Consider the following 22,208-nt stretch of genomic DNA (forward strand, 5'->3'; position numbering starts at 1 on the left):
TTTTTACGTTTCTAAATACCAAAAGTAATTAATCATTGGTTCCAAATTAAAATTGGCCATAAATTATTTTTGCGAGTGTGAACTGAAAAGCTAAATCTAATTATGAATGCTCAATCTAATTCTTCCAGTATTTACAAGTATAATAAATAATAAAGTTAATAAATAGATTTTACAATTTACCTCGGCCTCTGTCTACCAACGAAAATATTGATTTTTCATTGTCGTTAATCGGTGAAGCTTTAAAAGTGTTGTGTCTTAAGTCTAGTCAATGTATTTGATGTTATACGTAAAGATATAAAGCTCTAGACAAAAGTATAGACAGCCCTTGCATGCAAGATCAGTGTTCCTAAACGAGGGCGTTGTATATTATAACTCATTTAGGGGGTGTTCTCTGGATAATACCACAACTTTATTGCGTGTAAATATAACAGCCTCGAGAGTTAATTTAAATTATCTGCCCTGTGTTTTTGTTGCGTTCAAAAAATGCGGCCCGATAATGGATTCACAGCCCTCTTCCAGGGTTTTAATGTTGTTATCAGCTTGGAAAGTACAATAGAATGTCTTCTATCTATTCCATCGAATATTCGATTTTTTTGTTTCTCGGAGACCGAGAAACAAAAAAATCTGGCGAGAAACAACATTAGTAGCAAGTAAGCATACATAAGTAACCCGCCCAGGGTTTCTATTAAACTGAAAAGTGGGGGAAAATGGCTTCACGGGATGACCTAAAAATTTAAACCTCAATAATTAAGGTATTTTACGGGACAATGTGGATATGCACTTTCCTTCCTTAAAATAAGCGAGGAACTATGTCTTACTTGGTGAACGACAAAATACTTAGTTTGACGTTACGTTACAGCGTCCATATGGAAGTAACTGTCGTCATCTCCCGTCTGGGAACAACTGAGAACCATTTTAGGCCAATTGTCTAAGACCTTTTTGACGTTACGCACTATTTAATGTAAAGACTGACGCCATTTGGTTTAATTAGATTGGTGCAGCCATTGCATTTCCCTTTTAAAAGTATGAGGTAAGCAAATTTCAAAAAAAATTATAGACGAGACATTTCTGACGTCAGCAAACACTGATATTTCTTTAACCGTTATGAAAAGCACATGATTAAAGACATAATTTTGATCAGAGTTCTTCACAATAGATGCAACGGGTTAACAAATTTCTAAATAATAAAAAAAGAATCATTATATGCAGTGCCAACTTTGGAGTTCCTAAAACCTCCTATCTTTTCAACTTTTGTTCTGCCTCCATACCTTTTAACGCGATTAACGATTAGCATTTTAATTAATTATCTTGGTAAAGTTTAGAAGCATTGAAACCTCTAATAAACATTTTTTGCATATATAAAACAATTAAAAATGATTTTGATTGATTCTTACATATTATTATCTGGGTGCCACTAGGGAAATAAGTTCTTTATTAAGTTTATTTTTTAAGTTTTTTATTCAGATCTCAAAATTGTTCTTGTTCAAACAGCGTCGGTGGTGTAAAGGTTAGCATTGTTGCCTTCCAAGCATTAGATCCGGGTTCGATTCCCGGCTGACGCATCTGTTTTTGTTTATGTAAGTGGTTTTACAAAACAGAGCACAAAATTAATGTTGTTTAAAAGAATTTTCGTTAATTAGATCCCCTTTAATGTTGCGTCGTTTATCAAGAAAGTGTGGTTAAATATTTTTTGAACAAACTACATCAACTTAAAGTGAGAAAATGTAACGGGAATAATAAAAATGGTAATCGAAAATCGAACCTTGGTAAACTATGGATACGAAAAACGTGATGGTATAACGCATGCGTGGTGTGTGGTGCATAAATATATGTATGTGTGTGCAGCTAATTATTGTTGTTTTCTTCACTCATCTGTATACAACCAAATTGTACAGGTAATTCGTGGGTAGTATCTGGGAAATAAATGGCTCTTAAAAGCATTGACACGGTCTTATAACTTGTCTCCTTAAAGCAGAATAAATTTAAAACTTCGAAAGAAATCCTTTTTCTGAAAACGACTTTAAAAACATTTTTTATTATTCAAGAAAAAACACCATGCTAGAAAAGAATTCTAATTGTTATAGGAAACAAAAATAAACTTTTAATTGTTAATAACTGAAAAAAAACATTTGAGAAATACATTTTAGAAACGTCTTTCTTATTACAGCGGCGCCAAAGTACGCTCATTTTGCTATTGCACGTTTAAGGACACTGCTTAACCGAACGTAACTTCAAATACTTCTTCGTAATAGCGTACTTTTTAACACTTCATTGACAATTAAATATTCGTTATTATTTCCGATTAAACATAACAGCACGAGGCCTTAACATAGTAACGTTTTTATTATGCATTTTAGAACCGTTTTATATAGAACATACGCACAGCGTCGGTGGTGTAAAGGTTAGCATTGTTGCCTTCCAAGCAATAGATCCGGGTTCGATTCCCGGCTGACGCATAAGATATTGCTTTTGTTCTCGGAATGGAAAAAGGGAAGACGCACGTGTGTATAAAAATATCATTAACTTTGACACATCCACAAGTCTAACAGAAAACAAAATGTCTAACACCTTAATATAACACTGTAAAGAAATAAAATGTGTTCATGGGAGATACTTTGGCATAAAGTAGAGAAAAAGTTACTTTTGGCAAGAACATTCAGAATAATACCTAATTAACATATTTATTAACTTACTTTATTAACTAAATACAAGAACGTACGTTTTGTAAAGTCAAAGAAATGTGAATAATTAGTCCCTCACCACACCTCCTTAGATGGTACACATTCGTCAAGCAGTCTTTACAGAAGTATATTGTTGGAATGCTCAACAAATGTGCGAGAATTAAAGAATGACGTCCCATATTTGATGGCATAATCTTTCAGATTTGTTTGATTTATAATTTATGTGGTTGATCTCACCTAGGAGAATAGATCTCACTAATTTCATAGGATATACCCTACCAATTTTTTCCGGGATGGACTAAAAATACGGTTTTAAAGTGTTTAAACCTGCCATTTAAGACACAAAACCGTGTTTTGAAGTTTCTGCCGAACCACACATCCGCCTTATTTGGGGATCGAACCCCTGACCTTTTGGACATGATTTTAGCGAACTAGGAACTGCGCTACGGAACTATAAACAATCTCCAGCGTCTCTGTTTCACTTCAAACTCTTAGTCGAGTTATTCTAAAGCAAAGCACATGGTAAAAACAATAAAAGTGTGACATGAATAATAAAGCTTTTTTTAAGTGATCATCAAAATTTTAATTTTGTCGAAAAAGTTAAGATACTGTCGTTACTTAAGTAATGCATTTCCATAAAATATGAAGTAAAAAGATTTCTTCTTATCTCAGGAATCGCTGAGATTCATTATTTCTTAGAAAGATTAAGAGAAAGAAAAACGCGAAATGTTTGCAATTCGATGAAAGTGATTTTAACAAGTACAGGTACGCATGGGACAGTGATCAAAAGAACACTTTACATTTATCAAGAAAAAAGCATTTAATAGTAAATTTTGTGAGCTTTACATGTTTTTTAAAAAGCAGTCATGTAACATTACTAAACGACCATTATATTTCGCGCGTAAGAAACGTAGCTACTTAAAATCTACTATAAAACTTTGTCACTTTCCTAAGGATGAAAAATTTCACTTTAGCCTATAGTATTCTTACTTTTTTGCATATTCTGCAGAAATTTATGTTGTTTTGTTTTGATACGAACAACCATTTTTATCTATTTTACGGTACATAACAAATATTTGCGATCAAGTTCTAAGTTCTGCAAAATAACAACAATTGATCTTGTGGAAGTTTTGCATTGGAAGATTTAGATGACATCAAAGGGTAGTGTAAAAGCAAAGAGAAAAAATATAATATAAATTAATAGCAATAATAAATATAACAGCTGCAAAAGTTCGAAATTTGGAAACAAGATCAAAGACTTTTTGGTAAGTCCTAAAAACTCTAAAAGGCCGTAGAATATTGTAAAGTGAAACTAGCGCAGTATAAAAGAAGTTGCATGATTCATCATAACTGTTGTTTATCCTCTGTATATCCACTTTCCCCTATCACAATGTTGTTGTTGAAGAGAAGCAAGGGAACTATTCTTTTACCAGGTATTAGTAACAATTTCTCGAGTTTGTGTGGTTTTGCTGGAAATCCTAAAGCAAGCAATTCTGTAAATTTAAACTCTGTATTTACAGAAACCTTATTTGTATAACAAACTATTGTTGTTTTCTTCACTCATCTGCCTACGCGCCTTTTAAAGCAAAGACACGTCCCTCTATCTGGTCCTCCGTAAAGTAAACTAAATTTAAAACGTTAAAAGAAATCACAAATGACTTTAACAAACGTTTTTTTATTATTCAAGAAAAAAAAACTAGAAAAGACATTCTAATTGTTATCGGGAACAAAAACAAACTTTTAATTGTCAATAACTGAAAAAGCATTTCAATATTTTTATAAAAAACGTCTTTATTATTATTATTACAGCTGGCCCAAGGCACGCCTATTTTACTACTGCACATTTAAGGACGCTGCTTAACCAGAACTAACTTTAAGTTTTTTTTTCGTAATGGCGCACTTTTTAACAAGTAAACAATATCTCAGTCATTGACAATTAAATATTTGTTATTATTTTCGATTAAACATCACAGCACGAGGCCTTAACATATTAACGTTTTTATTATACATTTCACAACCGTTTTATATAGAACAAAAACACAGCGTCGGTGGTGTAAAGGTTAGCATTGTTGCCTTCCAAGCAATAGATCCGGGTTCGATTCCCGGCTGACGCATCCGTTTTTTTCTATGTAAATTAACAAATCACAAAATTAATGTGATTTTAAAATTCCACACAAGGTTTTATTAGGTAATCTGCTTTATCAACTGCGTGTAATTGAAACTTTTTGTAGGTGGGAAATTTAGAAAGGTCTATGATTCTATAGTTGGACTCAAAAATCCTGAACATGTCTGGAGATGTCTAATTCTAAAATATCAGTGTCGCACGGTAACGTTAAAATGTTTTTGTAAAAGGTGTCCTGAGCAATTCTGTAAATTCAAAGTCTGTATTTGCAGAAAGCCTTAAGTGTACAACAAACTATTATTGTTTCTGTATTCTTCTACGAACGCGTAAAATGTGCTGGTGATTATTCGGCTGTATAAAAGCTATAAATAAAAAAACCCTTATATAAGAGTTGATAATTACTGACAGCAACTAGACAATTATTTGCTTTATTTTCAGAACCTTCTTTTAATAATGAGGCGTAATACAGTAGACTCCCGGTAAATCGAATACCAGTTATCTCGAATTGTTATTTGCTCGATCTGTTTTCTACGGTCCCTTGGACATTTCCTTATGCTTCCTTATAAACTCTACTCGTTAACTCGAACCTGGATAACTCGAACATTCGTTTTCTCGAAACATTTTTTTGATCCCCCTTAAGTTAATTTCTTTGGATAACTCGAACTTTTTAGTGTCTAATTATAAAATGAATGTTCGAAAAATGAATATGGGCATGTAGTGTAGCCAGAAATTTTGAAAAAGTTGTTCTTAATTGGTTCTCTTTAGAAAGGAGCCAAAATGTTCTTTTTGATGGCAATATGTTAAAGGGAAGCTCTTCAAATTGCTGAAAGTTTTGATCTTACAAATATCTTACAAAACAAATACAGAAGGAATCAGTGCGAATGATATCGCCTCTGTTGATAATTCTGTCATCAGCACAGAGCCAATAATGACTGATGACGAAAACTTATCAGACATCTTTGATAAGAACATCATGCAGAAGAAGACACAGATGATAATGCTTCAAATGAGCCAATTCGCCCGCAATCTATGGTGTGCGTCAAGCTCTGGAGTTACTCCGGATGTTGTTTAGTGAAAATGGAACCTGTCTTCGCAAATACATCAACCTAATAAGTCGAGTTGTTGGACAAGAACTATTAAAAAAGGTTAAGTCAAACCGACATACCAAATTTCTTTCAGTTCAAATCGCCTTAACTCGAACTAACATTTTTGTCCCAGCTCAAATTAACGGGAGCTTTGCTTTAGTCGAACATTCGTTAGGCTAAATTGTTCGAGTTATCGGAAGTTATCTGTATCCCTGAATGGAATAGCTTTTCAATGTATGAATGCAAACCTTCAACTGGTCTTCTAAAGTAGAATAAAATTGTAAAATCTCAATTGTCAAGCATGTTGAAAAAAATCAACAATTAAATATTCGTTATTGTTTCCGATTAAACATAACAGCACGAGGCCTTAACATATTAACGTTTTTATTATGCATTTTAGAAATGTTTTATATAGAACATAAACCCAGCGTCGGTGGTGTAAAGATCAGCATTGTTGCCTTCCAAGCAATAGATCCGGGTTCGATTCCCGGCTGACGCATTTGATTTTGGTTTCGTTTTAGGGATGGCGAAAGAATACACACATTCTCTAAAATTTCTTTAAATTTCTCTACTGATTTTTTTTAAAAGTTTGGGGAAATAACGCGTAAATTAAACACGAAATTTATGCCACACTAAAGGTAGTGAAACGGAGATAAATTTTCATGATCTTAAGTGATTTGCGTTCGAAAAATTACATATTCATTTGATGAAAATTTAGAGTTATTCAGGATATCCATTGCTACTACGTTTTAACGATTAAATTCCAGGACCGGAAACCTCGTCTGTCTGTTTGTGCGCTAGAAACACGTTGTGTTGCATACACACATAATTGCGCACAGCTATTTTAAAGTTTTATTTTATTTTGTCTTTTGCGCGGTTTCACAAAAGTTTAATTTAAAAAGTATCTTACACAAAATTCATGGATTACTGGATTATACTGTTATTATTCCTTCGATGCAGTTTCCTTGTTATAAATAATTACATAGTCAAAAGTGCGAAAAATTAACATTGTGTTGTGTATTTTATTAAAGAAGCTTTGTATGTGTGTCCGCGAAAGAAGCGTACTGTTACGGAAACACGAAATGCTATATATAAAGGACGGGCGACCCCGTGGATTCTTACACGGGTTAACAGCTAGTCTCATAATAATAGCCGTATTTTGTCTGTTCAAAAGGGTTACCGATATTTCTTTGATCTTTCCGCGATTTTTTAAAACCAGGGGGTTATTTAATCGCAAATCTGATTATTAATTGAAATAAATTTTAAAATTAATTTATTTCTGTAATTAGTTTAATTACTTTAATTTATTACCATCAGTAAGAAAAATAAATTTAGTGATAAAAATGAATGCATTATTTTAATACGCCATATTTAATAATAATTACCCCCGTGACCTCAATCGCCGTTTTCGCTCAGGAGCCACAGAAAACAAATGGGACAATTTACTGATAGTTTTACTGACTTTGTTTTGACCGCTCGCACATAATACACTAATCAAAACGCTTGATTCTTTGAAAAACCAACCCAAGACTTTCGTGGCCTGGGCAAACGAAGAAACATGAGGACCGAAACATGATGGTCATTTTAGTTTTTAAAGTAATGGTGGTCAGTGCTGTTTGTGTAAGTCTGTTTCACCTTTTTCTCTTCTATAATTTATTTTATTTTCGTAACATTGGTTTTTTGTATGTTCTAAAATGTTAAGATAAATATATTGTCACGTTTTTTAGCTACGTACAGATCTTAAACGCCCAGTTTTAGGATTTTTGGCTAGGAACGAATATTTTGAAGGCTAGCTAGCTAATAGCCTTACTTTTTACTAATTTTGTTTGGTATAAGAGGTTTTTCTCCAACCCAACATTTATTTTTATGTCGAGGATATAGCCATTTAGCTATCTCATATATTTACCTAAGAAGTGACAGTATAAAAATTCAGTTTGGCTATCAATATCGCAATATTCTCAGCAATAAATCTTATGCTAAATGCAGTTTAGCTAGGTAGCAACATCTTTAATTATTTTCCTTAAAAAATGCTTTGCAAATAAAATGGTTGAGCAATTGCTTTAGCTGGAAGGGTAACGACAGGCTGTTTCCTGTGTTGTCATTTAAACCGAAGTTGTGATAAAGTTTTTTTGGAGAAGGTACTGTTCACATCTGTTTAACTGTACTAAGCGGTCAGCTCAGTGTTAACAATAGCCTGTTTTTTGGAAAAGGCTGTTACGCCTATGCGGGTCAGCCCACTGTGACAATTAATTTGGGAATCACGCCTGTACGAATGTCCAACAATGTTTACCTGAACTAACCGCTTAGCTCTGTCCAAGAAACGAAGGACTGTTTCTTGTGTTTTCATTTAAATAGATTCTGCAAGAAAGTTTTTATCAAAAGGGTATTATCCCTATACACCTGTGTAACACCGTTTAACTGTACTAAGCGCTCAGTCCGGTGTCACGATTAATTTTTTAACTTTTACAAAAACTTATTCCGTAAAATAAAATAATATTGAGGGATTGTTTTTGCCTTGACAGAGTCACAACGGTTGTAAACTGTGTTTTTATTTCAGCTTTTTTTGCGGGAAAGTTATTTTTTGAAAAATATGTTACAGTCGCAACACTTTAATGGTGTGTGCGCTTCACTTGATTTACGACATACTGCATACCTGTACTAAAGTGTTCCACCTGACTGTGTCACACAGTTTGCAATTCTTTTTAAGCGCTCCTTAGGGCGTTCAACAACAGTTACTTGTGGCTCATCCCGGCTAGTCTTTTTAATAATAACCGTATTCCGTCTGTTTGTCTCTGCGCGGAACATGGCGTCCTAAGTAGCGAGAACCGCGGAAAATCCCCGCGGTCCTGCAGCTTTATTTTGCATCCCGGCAGACGCCACTCTTTTTACCGGCCTTGGACCGCTCACGCGCAATAGACCAATCACGGGTGGATTTTCACTAATGACCAATCCAAGTGCTTTGCGGCCTCAACATACCGACGGAGGGAACATGCTACCCTTACGAAGGCCATTTTGGTTTGAAAGTGTTGGTGTAAAGTTTGGTAGATCTGCCTTCAATCCTTTTTTCTTCTGAATACTTTCTATCTATAGGATTATTTAGTTTTTGTATGTTTTCACCTGTAAAGGTGAATATTTTATCACGTTTTCTAGCCATGTATAAATCTTAAACAAACCAATTTAAAGTTTTGTGCTAACTCTATAAACATAGATTTTGAGGAAGAATCCTGCTTTTAACGCAGCTAGCTATAACTATCTTTATTTATTACCATTCTTTTAAAGTTTTTATTCTGTTTGCTACATTGTTATTTATTTTTATGTTGAAGATGGGTCTAGCTAGCTCTTTTCAGCTACCTCTGGATAGAAAGTGAAAGTAGCCAAATGCAGTTGGCTGCAATCCGATTCTTATGCCATATAAATGCAGTTAGGCAGCTGCCACTTTTAATACTGTAATGAAAAGTTAAGAGTATTTTTTTAACTAACTTATTTTTTGAAAAATATGACACCAGATAAAGTTGTGTGCGCTACACTTAATATACTACATACTATATAACTGTACTAAATCACTTTACCTGAATGTCTGGCACTTTTTTTGGCTCTTATTAATCGCTCCATCGGGCGTTCAATGCTGTGTAACACCAGTGGCGTAGCCAGAAAAAAATTAACCTTAGTTGAACCATTGACCCGCAGGGTCAACATCGCACTTCAGGTGCGATAATAACCAACTGGGGGTTTGGGGGGCGTTGTGAGCCCTCTAACGGGTTCAGGAAGCCAACGCCTTTTTACGCCCTTTAAACGCCGAAATGCCATAAAACCGACTCTGTGACATACGCGATAGACGTCTAGTATTGATCGAATTGATCGAAAAAGGGGAATAAATGACAACATAAAATACATTAAAATCTTTATCATCAAGGGTGTAATCAAACCAGCAATAAGACAACACAACACCATCATAATGTTTTTTTATAGATTGAAAGTTATTAAAGCAATAATTAGAATGTTCATTCTTCTTTCTTCATATTTAGCACCAAAATAAAGTTTTCTGCAGATTAGAGGTCATTAAAAAATAACCAAATCAAAATCTTCTTTCTTCATAAATATAATAAAAAATTCAAAAATATAATGAAATGGAACCATGGACAAAATGCCTTCATACAAATCATTGAAAACCCTCGTGTTAAAAATACGTTCCACACATCGTGTTACAAATATTAAAATTATAGGCATAGTTGGGATTATTAGTTAAGTAAGGAACATTCTTGCATAAAAATTTTAAACTACTTTTGGAGTATTTGTAAAAATATGTTACGTTTGATTCGATTCATCATGTTTCAGAAATAATGTACAAAGCATGAATTACAGACAACTAAATTTAAGCAATGAGAAGAACAAAGGTATGTATAAAGCAATCTGTTTTGCTTTAAAATGTTAGCATGACAATTAATAATTTTAACAGATACATTGCCAGCATCGTCATAACATTAACCTTATCAATTCTGTATATATATCAAGAGAAAGTTCATAAGGTTTTTAAAATGACCGTTGAAAAAGACGAACCTGAGAGCCTTCACTACAATGAATAAACCTTAAGACGTCCTCTTGCAAGTTACAATGGGAAGAATAATCGTGATCACTGAGGTGTGGAGCTTGTCGTAATGAGTGCCTACATTATATTTCCCAATACCGTTAAAAAAACCTGAAGGGAATGAATCTACCAAGATTTAGATTTAAAAATCTCTTTGACGAAAAAGATTTTAAGTTAAAGGTTTGCTTTTTACAAATGGAAGAAGTCTCGTCATTAGTGCTAGAAATACCACATTGATTAACTAACGTTTGGGTTAATGCAAAAGGAACAACTTCGAGATGATACACACCTTTCCTTTTTCTTTTCTTTTGCTTTGTTGTCATAACGTATGACAACCTAGCTTAAAATATTGAGCAGAACGCTTTAACGTAGCTTTACTCAAACTTAAAGAAACTAAAAGGATTAGGTTTAAATTGCCCAGAATGTTTGTCATTATCGCAAAATAAAATAGATACTGGTTGTAAATTTTTATTTGAAGGTAGACGAGGAAAAATCTTCTGATTTAAAACCGTCTTGAATCATAGCTGACAACAATCAGGATAAAAAGTTAAAATATTTCTCTTAAATAAACTGTTATAAAGGCTTATAAGAATAGCTTTATTCTGTGTAGCTACAAGATCTGCTGTCTACACAGAGTTACAGAAGAGGATGAATAGCTAGCTAACTGAAAACTTGAAAGTGCTTTCTACACAGGAAAACAAATCTGAAGATTTACATACACATACAAAAATTGGATGGTTCGAGTATAGAGAATTCTATACAAGTTAAGCTTAATACGGATCAAGGTTGGACAGCAACATCATGCTTTCTTCACCTTCACAACTTCGCTAGCCTTGTTTTTTTTTTTTTTTTTTTAATTTCTTGCGTATGTTCCATAGCCATATATGGAGCGAATTTTTAACCTCTCTGCGAAATTTACTAGCCAATAGGATGCGTCTAAAATCACCATAAATGGAAGACACAAGACCGTACATAGGCATAATTTTCGCAGGTAATCCTGCGAAAAAGACTATCTGCGAAACAAAGTAAAAATTCAACTCCTCAGCCTGCAAAACAAAGTGGATACTGTTATATCTTGCGAAAACTACGTGCGAAGCACGAAGCTTGTGTGCGCCGCCCGGAAAAAGATCTGTGCCGGATGCACCATTGGTGCGCCCATCCATGTTTTGGCGGTGGCGGTGGAAAAAACGACGTGTTGAAATGAGAAAAGTAGGTCAGTCGATCGCAGAGCCTGGTAACACAGTTAGCTTAGGCAATTGTCTAGGCTGCCTAACCCTAGATCCACCCCTGAGTACAAATATATTTCTTTCAATGTTTTTAGCTATCTATATAAAAATAACTTATGTAAAGGTGCTTTTGGTTTATGAATTACTAAGGTGTGTGACGTAATTCTGCAGGGCTTTGCAAGTAACCACGTGTATTTATTATGAATTTTTTTTCCTGTTATTTTAGTATCAAACATTTTATAAAACATCTTTATTTGCTGATAGCTCTTACTGATCAAAGTTGTGCAATAACTAGTCTTATATATTTCAATTATGAGCAAATACAAAGTAATCGTGCGGAATGTTTTCTCCTTTACAAAGTTAAACAAATTTGGTGATTTAAGTATGTTTGTGCGTATTGTGTTCTCTTACGCCTTATTGTCATAAACGTATTGTTATTTACCGTCGCGTTCCTTTTCGTTGTAGCGTCACCGCGGCATTTTTAGATGTGCACCATAACATTAAATGTTGCATTGTTTCAACTCTACGTATGAAATCACCACAATGATTAGATTCTATCAACTTGCAACTATTTTAATGTGTAGGTTTGTTTATATTGGCTTTTTTTGTTGTCTTTCTTGTCGTACACCATATTAAAACAGCTCTGAGAATGTCCATCAACATTGCACCAAATTCCAACAAGGATAAAAAAGATCCACCAATCCACAATCCTAACGCACCACCAAGATCGGAGAAGAAATCGGGCAAAACATAGGCAGGTAAATGCTCGGTTCTGTGCACGTTAAAGTTGTTATAATACAACTGGATGGCAACAAAGTTTTCTTTATACATCCTACGAGAAACGTTAACGTGCTTTTTCTCCTTTATTTTTTCTATATGATGGTCCAATTCAGGATCAGATGGCCATATGGCCGTTGAGATGCTTTGTGAATATGATTCTTCAAAGCAAACATTAGGACAATTGCAGTGCATATTTCCACTCGCGAAATGAGTCTCAAATCGTTTCAAACATTCTTTATCAGCATGTGTTGTGGAGACATTGTATTTCTTGCCAAGAAAGTGAAACGCCATATGTGCTGATTTTACATCCACAACACCGCAGTAGTCAAACATTCCATATATACTGCAAAAGAGTGTGCAGAGAGATACAGTGTAGTTAGTGGGATGCATTGCTCTTACAGCTGTGTTTCCATCAGTACAGTTATCTCTGTATGGATGCTTCAATCTTTTTATTGATTTCTTTTGAATGGCAACGCGCGCAAGATGGTTTGGTGTGACCAGAAAAGCTTGACTTTGAGAATGTGGAACGAAACCTGGGTTATGGATAGTTATATATGCACCAATTGGTGATAGTTCAGAATTCTTGACGTAAATATTATAATTGGATCGGGATACATTTAAAATCAACGTAAGACCATATTCTACACCAACACGCTGTTGAATCAAACTTCCATTATGGTTAAAAGTAAAGCAGTTTCCATTTATGACATTTGAAGTCATGAAGAAGTCCTTCTTATGGTGGCATTTTCTGCTGCCAAATAAACATTTGTCTGCAAAGAAAAAATCCTCAGCTTCTTCACCAAGAGAAACACGTTGCGTTTCATTGAATTCTAACGACATTACCATTAACTCATGTGCTTTCGTTTTGTACATCTCATATGACCAGTCAGTAACATTAGGAAAATGTTTTTTTAACATTTTGTCCATAGCGTTGAATTTGATTGGATTTGCGTTGCACATTGTAACAGCAGGGAAAGGCATGGCCCTTTGTGCATCATCATCTTCGCGAGTGACATGTCCATGATCTGTCATTTTAGTGACAAGCCTTGGGATGCTCATGATGAAGATACAGAGGAAACTTATCACTGCAGCAATCCAAAATAAGCGCGGGAAAACTCGTGTTGTTCGATAGATGCTGCTTATTCCGTGTGTCGTGGCATTCTCCAAGTATTCAGTAACAATGTTTGTTACACTCACGTTCTTAGATTCAGTTCTCTTACGAATGCAAAGTATTTTCTTCATTCCATCCATACTTATCAGCTGCGAACTAAGCCTTGCTACACCCTTAATTTCCCTAAACAAAATAAAACAATTTTTTTAAAACTTTTCTGAACAAATTTTAGTTACATTTCCACATATGTCTACTAACTAAGTAAAACACATCTAGAACATTCTTAAAACTTCCTCCAAAAGAAATTATACAAGAACAAAAATAAATTCTTCTTTTCTCCTTTTCTCTATATAGGTTATTGTTAGAAAGTTAATAGGATATGTTGCAATAGATTGTGTATAGTTTATAGTTTTTTTCATCAAAACAGTTTTTCCTAAAATCGTAAAAAATCATGCGAAGAAACTATAACTTTCCTACAGGCCTATTTTTAAACTGTTTTGTTTTCAATTTTTTTTTTTTTATTCTTTAATCAAATTTCTAAATTTGATTTTCTTTATTGAATTTCTAGAAATATTTTGATTATTTAACAGGTTTTTATAGATATTTAGTATCTTAAAGAACTTTCTTTAGAATCTTCAATTTAAGGTCATTTCCACAAAGTCGACAGCATTGGCAAAATTGCTGACATCAGTAATTATTTTCGAGCAAGTTGTTACTGCAGGCCTGGGCAACACTTGTGGTAAATTTCATGTATAATACAGCAAACACACCAGGAATAGGGTTAGACACTTCATGTTACTTCTAACACACCCTGTTATTTCTAGTCGTTAGCCCGTGGAAAAATCCACGGGTTTGCACGCTTCTTTTTATACCTCATTGCGTGCGTTTAGCTACTTACGCAACTAAGCTACCATTTTGTGTAACAGACAGACGGACAGACGTATACGAGTATTATAATATAGATAAATGCTAATTGAATACTAAGTATTAATAATACCCTTATTCTGTCTGTGTATGTGCCAGGAAAACATGTGCAACGGAAACACAAAATACCACATCCACCTTTTTGCTATGGGCCGATACCTACTATTACTTCTTCCTTCGTCTACCAGTGTATTAAAAAAGTGATACCATAACTGATTTTAAGCGCTTAAAAAATTAAATAATTTTTTTTTAAATAACTTTAATAACTAAAGCTTTACATAACATTAGTTACATCCTAAAGTTTTTTGTCCTAAATAAATAAATTAATTAAAAAGCATTTACTTGTCAACAAAATATACGATTTAAAGAACAAATGCGACACAATCAAGAGAACAAGTAATCCAAGACACTTAAAAACATGTATTTAGCTGTTCTGGACGAGTGTTAAGGATACGGTAACCCCCTGAGACACATACTCAGTATATTTAAAATATCCCCTCTGCTCGCTATATTATCCCTAGCAAATATATATATTCTGAAAGCCGAATAAATTATCTCTAGAATGATGATAAAATATTTTCATAAAAAAAACCCAAAAAATAGAAAAAATAATATATACAAAAATTCACCCTTCTAGTTCATTTTGTCGAACACTCCCCTCAGTAAAGTTTTTGTTCTTTGAAAAAAATATCATTGTGAAGCTCTTATACAGCTCTTAAAAAACTTTTTTTACTCAAACCAACACGTGGTTCCAAAAATATAGCATATTTTGTGATACAATAGCTGTTTTATATCCTCCGCCAAAGTGGACAAAAGTCTACATTTGTATATATATATGTTAGCTTTCATTTATATAAGTTAACATTTATATTTATATGGTCAAGCTTCGTGTATACAAAGTCAACTTTCTTCTAAATAGGTCGACTTTTGTGTTTATATGATCAAGCATTATGTGTAAAGGTCAACTTTTTTTTTTTAAATCAATTTTCATTTATATACAGCTAACTTTTTGTGTATAAATTCAACAACACATAATGTGTGTTTAGATTTATTATATATTACAAACTTTTTTATTTATATATCAAACTTTTTGCATGTGTGTTAAATGCGCAAAGTAAATGCGCGTGCAAGGGCGCGCGCATCACTTTTCGTGAAAAGGCGGGAAATCATCCTAAAAATGGCTGACAATGTAAACATTGAGAATTTCTTGAACGAGTTGCCTTCTTTAATTTCACAAGCAAGAACATCGATGTTTGTGAATTTTGGTGTAGGAGATTAGAGGATTGTTTGCAATTTATGATAATATTTGGTCGAAGAATAATAGACGTAGGATGTGAAAACTTCGATGGAATTGTCAGTTTATTAGATACAATAGTAGAAGAAATCCAGTCTTTAAAACAAAGATTTGAAAGGATTCTCGAAGAAAGCGTTACTTCAGAACTCCGTCAAAATATTTGCCCAACTAATTCAACTGAAAGTTGTTGGGGAAGGCCTAAGAAGGACGTTGTACAATCTGATGTGGAAGATTTATCTGATATTTATCGAAATTGGGACGGTGTGGCAAAATGTATCGGTGTATCAACCAAAACGTTAAGAAGAAGGAGAATTCAGTTCGGTGTGCATCTACCCGAGAAGAGTGAACCACGAGGGTATTACTCAAAAATAAGCCACGCTGATCTATGCGAAGTTGTGCAAGAGGTATTAAATGTTCTTCCGAACGAAACTTACATTACTGGAGCATGTCGATCAAGAAGTATATATGTACAATGACAAAGGATCAGAGAAGCAATAAACGAAGTCGACCAGGTCAGCCGGGCGTTGCGAAAAACACTCAGTATTGTAAGAAGAGCGTATCACGTGAAAGCACCAAATTCTCTTTGGTAAGTAAAAGTTTTAGCGATAACCATTTTTATAAAATGAAATGCTGCTGCTTTACGGTTGATGTATTCATTTCTCTTAGGCACATAGACGGGCACCACAAGCTTATACGATGGCGTTTCGTAATACATGGCGCTATCGATGAGTACAGTTGCTTAATCACGTACTTGAAGTGTAGCAACAACAATAGGTCTTCAACTGTGTATTCACAACTACATCACACGCAGTAATAGATTGATTAACAGGGAAAATATTTTTGATTTAGGTACTGTTTCAGACCTACTTACACTTCATCATAACAGGTCTAACCTTATGGTGGCCATATGCTTAGGGTTTCTGGTCCAGTTCTCTGAAACAGTCTTCCTGTTCAAATTCGAAACTCGCAATCTTTTAATGTATTTAAAATTAATCTTAAAAACTATTTTCTTGAACAATACATTTAACCTAGTACGGGTTTTTCAACTTCAGCTATTTGTCTTCTTCTTCTTCTTTTTTTACAAATTTTTTTTGCATGCAACCCAGCACTAGTTCAGAGATTTTACAGGGTCCTACTCGCATCTTTTAACTGGCCTCCGGGCTGTTTTGAGAGGTCCCCTGCTGGTTGTGATAGTTTATTAATACTTCCTTGTATTTATTCGGTTTAATTTTTGTAAACTTTCATTCCCAGAAAAGATTATCTGTATCTGTATCTGTATCATTTAGGTCAGCCATTTTTGTTTACCATGTGAGCGCTTAACCATTGAGTTACTCATTATCAGGACCCCGGTCTTGATAAAATGTTGGTCGTATATAAACAAATGCTGAACATATGTAAGAAAATGTTGATCATGTATACGAAAAAAGTTGAACATGTATCCAAAATGTTGAACATATATACGAAAAAGTCGAACATGTATACAAAATGTTGAACATATATTCGAAAAAGTCGAACATGTATACAAAAAGTTGAACATATACACGGAAATGTTGAACATATATTTGAAAATGTTGACCTATACATAATAATTTTATGACAGATTTTCCTATTTTTAAGCAAGATAGATCAATAACTCGATATTTCCTCACTTTCTGCCTTAAAAAAGGCAACGTTTTGTAGCCAAAGATATAATTGTTGCAACAAACCTGTTTTCGTACAATTTCAACAAGATGGAGGGGAGTGTGCGACAAAGATACATACCGTTACGACTGAAAATTTTATTTCGAGAAAAAAACAAATCAAAGACCTTTGCTATTACCTGCAAGAATCATGGTTAAACGTTATGAATAATTAATATGTCATGAATATTTTATTTAAATTAAAGGTAAAGTATTTTTGCAGAACTTTGGGTCTAGTTATTGTTAAATAGACAACAGGATAACATAACATAACAAGATAAAAACGAAAAAAAATAAAGAAATAAATTAAAAAGGTATAGATGATAAATAATACTATATTTGTATAGATTATTAAAGTGTAAATGTTTCTATTGATTTATGTAGGGATGCAATTTTTTATTCGTTCTGCATAACTCTCTTTAATTATTATACAGATTAAACATATTTGAGGAATTTTAAACTTTAAGCAAACTATTGAAAACACTAAAAGATAAGGAAGATTTTTCTTCATTTTATCACTCTTAACAATAAATATTTTTGATTCTTCTTTAAAAAAAATCAGGAAATTATGCCAAGGAATCAAAATTAAAAAAAATATTTAAAAAAAAAAAAAAATGACCCTGAAGGGGCTTACCGTATATTTATTCACCAGAATTCAAATCTCTCTGAAAGAAAGAAATATAAGGGTTTTTGTTTAAAACCAAAACAAGTCAAAGTGCTTGATTTTCTTTAAATTGGTAAAAATGTTATCAGTGTTCTCCCTACTGGCTATGGAAAATCTTTAATATATATCAGCTTTTACCGTATTTATACCCTTTGAAAAAGAAAAAAAATATAGTTATCGTCATAAGCCCACTTAATTCCATAATCGAAGATCAAAGGGTAGAGGAGCTTCTGTTGCAGTTTTACCTAATGCATATGAACAAAATAACAAAGAACTACAACCACTTTTTCAACATCTAAAATCTCTGCTAATACAGAAGACAGCTGTGGTCAAAACTTTTCAGAATTCATCCTCTCTGGTAATTTCAGTTATCTGTTTGGTCACCCTGAGGCATTTTTAAGTGGAGAAGGACGAAATTTAATGAACTCCCAATCATATCAAGAAAATGTTGTTGCATGTATGATAGATGAGGCACATTGTGTTGAAATGTGGTAAGAAACATATATATATCAATATCATCTATTTTATACATATTACTAATATATAGCTATATATATTATAAAAACTTTTTACTCTCGGGGAACTGATTCAAAAAGACCTATCCGCTTTAAAGGCACTATTTCCAGGATGTCCAATGTTAACACTTACAGTACCACCGTCACTAATTAAAGAGATGACCAAAGAGTTGTGTATGCAAAACTGTAATTAATAAATATTAATAAGTAATAAAAGAATAATAAATTAATAAGTAATAAAAGTGTCTCCCAATCGCAAAAATGTTTTTTTAAGAATACGCAAATGTCTCTCAAATATGCATGGGATCGAGAGTATCCTTAAAACCACAAGAGTTTACTTGCTACCTTTGAACAAAAATTGCATAATCGTGTCTTTTTTGTTCTAAGAATCAATCTTCCCAAAACTTATTATCTGAAATTTAAAAAGTGGTAAAATGCCCTTCTATATATTAAGTGAAGAAAAAAGATATTTTTATTTGTTTACATTAATTTATTTGTATTGACATATCTACTTCTTGTGTGCACTTCAGCATAACCAAGTTAATTAATATATAATCCAATTAAACGCTAAATGTTATTGACTTTTAATACGACCGTTGTTTTCAAATTTTCTTTTCTATTTTTATACCTTTTATTTTACTTTGTAGCAAATAAAATCGCAACAACTCGTGACACCTTGCCAAAAGAAGCTGTAGCAACGTGAATACAGCAATATCATTACAGCTAAAAATACATAAAACTGAGCAAATATCTTTTTCACACGAGAAATAATAAATATGTGATCTTAAATATCTTAAGCGCAACATTTTCTTTGGAAATTGTTGCGCTTAGAGGACATACCTATTGAGAGGTCTTAACTTCTGATTCTATGCGCAATTTGTTATTCTTAATTATTTTACAATATTAGTTTTTATACCTCTCAGGGATTTTCTCTTACTGACTTAAAAAATTTCACTCTTATACACCGCTCATCAAAAATTACCCGCAAATTGCAATCTCCACGATGTGATTAAGTTCTATTTTTTTAAAATTAAATGTAAGTAATTTCATATGTTTACCTTCTCTAATGTTTTGCGAAAATTTCCGTTTCTCGAGAATGTGTAATAAACTTCAATAACTGTTTATCATAACATATTTATTCATCGACCATGAACGTATTGATGTCTTCAAAAAATTTAATTATTTATAAAAGAACAATGTAATAAATATAGAAATTGTACAAAAATCTTTGAATGTGTATCCAACTTGTCTGTTCTTTTGTTTATAGCAACCATTTCACATGAATGAATTTGACATGAATCATAATATTCCTGTTTTTTCTAATACTATTTATATTTTTGATAACTTATGAAATTTGTACAATGCGTACGGTGGCATGTATCTGCCAAAAAAGTCGTTCTTGTTTTATTTTTCGTTACAAATAGTTTGTCGTGTTTCTATTTATCTTAAAAGCAGTTACGTAGCTGCACCTTTTGTTTTGTTAAATAAAAAAAAAGTTACAAGTTTGTAGCGATAGGCTGTAGCTAGGCTTCGTTTTTATTTAAAATTGCAATTTTGTAACTTTAAAAGTCAGACAGTATCCTGTGCTTTTATTATGCAATAATTTTTTTTGATGAAGGACATCACGGTTGAATGTCACACTGCAATAAGCACACAAATTTGTTACATGGCTTGCCTGTACTAAGTACTTAACTTGCGAAACTTTACGTAAAAATATTTGGGAAAAAAATAAATTTTGCAAGCAAAGAATTGTTGGTCAATGGACCGATGTACGAGATTTAGGATAAATAAAAAGTTAGTTAAATGTAGAGTTATACGCAAGTGAGTATATACGCATGTAAGTACATGTACGGGTAGGTTTACACATGGGTAAATGCATGCGCGGCTATGTGTATACGCATGTTAGTATATACGCGGATAGGTAAATACATGGGTTAGTACACGCGCGGATGGGTATATATATTGGTTATTACATGAGCGGATAGTTTTATACATAGGTTAGTACATGTGCGGGTATGTCTATAAAGGGGTTATTCCATGCGCGGGTAGGTCTATACAGGGGTTAGTACATGCGCGGTTAGTTATATACATTGGTTAGTACATAAGTGGATAGTTTTATACATAGGTTGGTACATGCGGGATTAGGTATACTTTAAACTAAAAAAGCCTTCACTGGGAACTAAATTTACAAAAAAATTCGCAGGAAAAAACTTTCGCGGACAACACGTTTTAGAAAAATTCACCGGAAAAAACTTTCTCGGACAACACGTTTTAGAAAATTTCGCAGAAGAAACTTGCGCAGAAAGGCCCTAAAAACCGCGAAACTTTCTTCCAGCGAAAGTTTCTCCCTTTAAAGTATACACGGGTTAGTACATGCGCGGGTAGGTCTATACAGGGGTTATTACATGCGCGGGTAGGTATATACATGGGCTAGTACATGCGTGGTTGGGTATATACATGGGTTAGTACATGCTCGGGTAGTTTTATACATAGGTTAGTAAATGCGCAGGTGGGTATATACACGGATTGGTAATATGCGCGGTTACGCTTATTAAATAAGCAACTGCGCACTTTAGCAACCTTTTCAGATAGAAGTTTGAAAATTCATACAAATTGATACCACTTTTCCTTCGCAGTTGTCATAGTAATGTTGAAATAGTTATGTTGTCGTGTTATTAAAATTAAAAGTTTGTGAAGCAGAAAGATAGATGCGCTCATAATTGGCGAAGTTTAATTCCCTTTAAAATATATTGTAATCCTAGATTATTCTTTTGTCAAAGCGCAAACAATTTATGAATATATCCAAAAGTCAGCCCATATCTCAGGTTTTATTGAACATATGGGCTCAGGTTTTACTGAAAGCATACATTTTGAACTTGCCTCTGCAAGACATACTACTCAAGCGCGACCCTCTTCAGTGCCCCGATTTTTACTGCCCTTAAATTGTTGTAATTTAGCGCATTATTTCAGAAAAAGTTAACTTGGCCGGTACGGCTGCAAAAATCTTCGTATTCTTCCGATAACTTCCATTTTTTTAGCTTTGCAGTTAACATACAAAAATCAAATCAAATAGATTAAAAATGTTCGAAGAAGAATGTTTAAAAGTTTTTTTCTGCGAATAACAACTTTCTGCATCCCAAGTCTTCAATATACGAGTATGAAATCCTGCACATAGCTGAAACTAAAGGACGTTAATCTACGCAAAAATAAAACTTAACGCTTCTGTTTAGGATGTTTGGTTAAAAAGGGTCTTACTACACCATAAAAAGTGTGTGGAAGGTGGGGAAATTATATTAGAGAATGAAGTGTATGATATGAAACAATGATTACTGGAGATGAAGTTATTCTGTTACTTTAAACAACTAATACAAAATTTACATTAATACAGAAAAAGTATTTTGTTTCGTTTCTTTTTTATTTGATTTAATAACATGCAATCCACACAGTTAAGCCCACGCCTACTTCTCCTATTAGCGGTTTGCAGATTCAAGATATTTTCAATCTTGAACGGATTCTTTTTTAAGTAAAATTAATTTCATTGT

The 22,208-nt window shown here is 33.4% G+C and overlaps 1 protein-coding gene and 4 non-coding genes across 5 annotated transcripts; 4 read left to right on the forward strand and 1 right to left on the reverse strand.

The window, feature by feature from the left end:
* Positions 1 to 1,490: 1,490 nt before the first annotated feature.
* On the forward strand, positions 1,491 to 1,562 carry Trnag-ucc (transfer RNA glycine (anticodon UCC)). Its single transcript has one exon. It is a non-coding gene; the product is annotated as a tRNA-Gly (tRNA).
* Positions 1,563 to 2,384: 822 nt separating this feature from the next.
* On the forward strand, positions 2,385 to 2,456 carry Trnag-ucc (transfer RNA glycine (anticodon UCC)). The gene has a single exon. It is a non-coding gene; the product is annotated as a tRNA-Gly (tRNA).
* A 2,267-nt stretch (positions 2,457 to 4,723) lies between these two features.
* Positions 4,724 to 4,795, forward strand: Trnag-ucc (transfer RNA glycine (anticodon UCC)). The gene has a single exon. It is a non-coding gene; the product is annotated as a tRNA-Gly (tRNA).
* Positions 4,796 to 6,315: 1,520 nt separating this feature from the next.
* Positions 6,316 to 6,387, forward strand: Trnag-ucc (transfer RNA glycine (anticodon UCC)). The gene has a single exon. It is a non-coding gene; the product is annotated as a tRNA-Gly (tRNA).
* Positions 6,388 to 12,272: 5,885 nt separating this feature from the next.
* Positions 12,273 to 15,363, reverse strand: LOC130629755 (degenerin mec-10-like). Its single transcript, XM_057443093.1, has 5 exons — positions 15,293 to 15,363; positions 14,991 to 15,049; positions 14,807 to 14,824; positions 14,644 to 14,695; positions 12,273 to 13,773 (listed from the first exon to the last, which is right to left on the reverse strand). Exons 1-5 carry the CDS (start codon positions 15,361 to 15,363, stop codon positions 12,273 to 12,275), a joined length of 1,701 nt encoding a protein of 566 aa, XP_057299076.1.
* Positions 15,364 to 22,208: the final 6,845 nt, after the last annotated feature.

The sequence above is a fragment of the Hydractinia symbiolongicarpus genome, chromosome 2 (genome assembly GCF_029227915.1).
Source record: "Hydractinia symbiolongicarpus strain clone_291-10 chromosome 2, HSymV2.1, whole genome shotgun sequence".
In the NCBI taxonomy this organism is placed as follows: domain Eukaryota; kingdom Metazoa; phylum Cnidaria; class Hydrozoa; order Anthoathecata; family Hydractiniidae; genus Hydractinia; species Hydractinia symbiolongicarpus.

What these genes read in the sequence shown, in the direction of transcription:
- LOC130629755 (XM_057443093.1), bottom strand. Translation starts at nt 15,363, where the DNA reads ATGAAAGCTAACATATATATATACAAATGTAGACTTTTGTCCACTTTG. An exon ending in GAGGATATAAAACAGCTATT is followed by an intron (nt 15,050 to 15,292) that starts GTATCACAAAAT and finishes TTCGGCTTTCAG; the next exon opens with AATATATATATTTGCTAGGG. An exon ending in ATAGCAAAAAGGTGGATGTG is followed by an intron (nt 13,774 to 14,643) that starts GTATTTTGTGTT and finishes TATTTTGTTTAG; the next exon opens with GGAAATTAAGGGTGTAGCAA.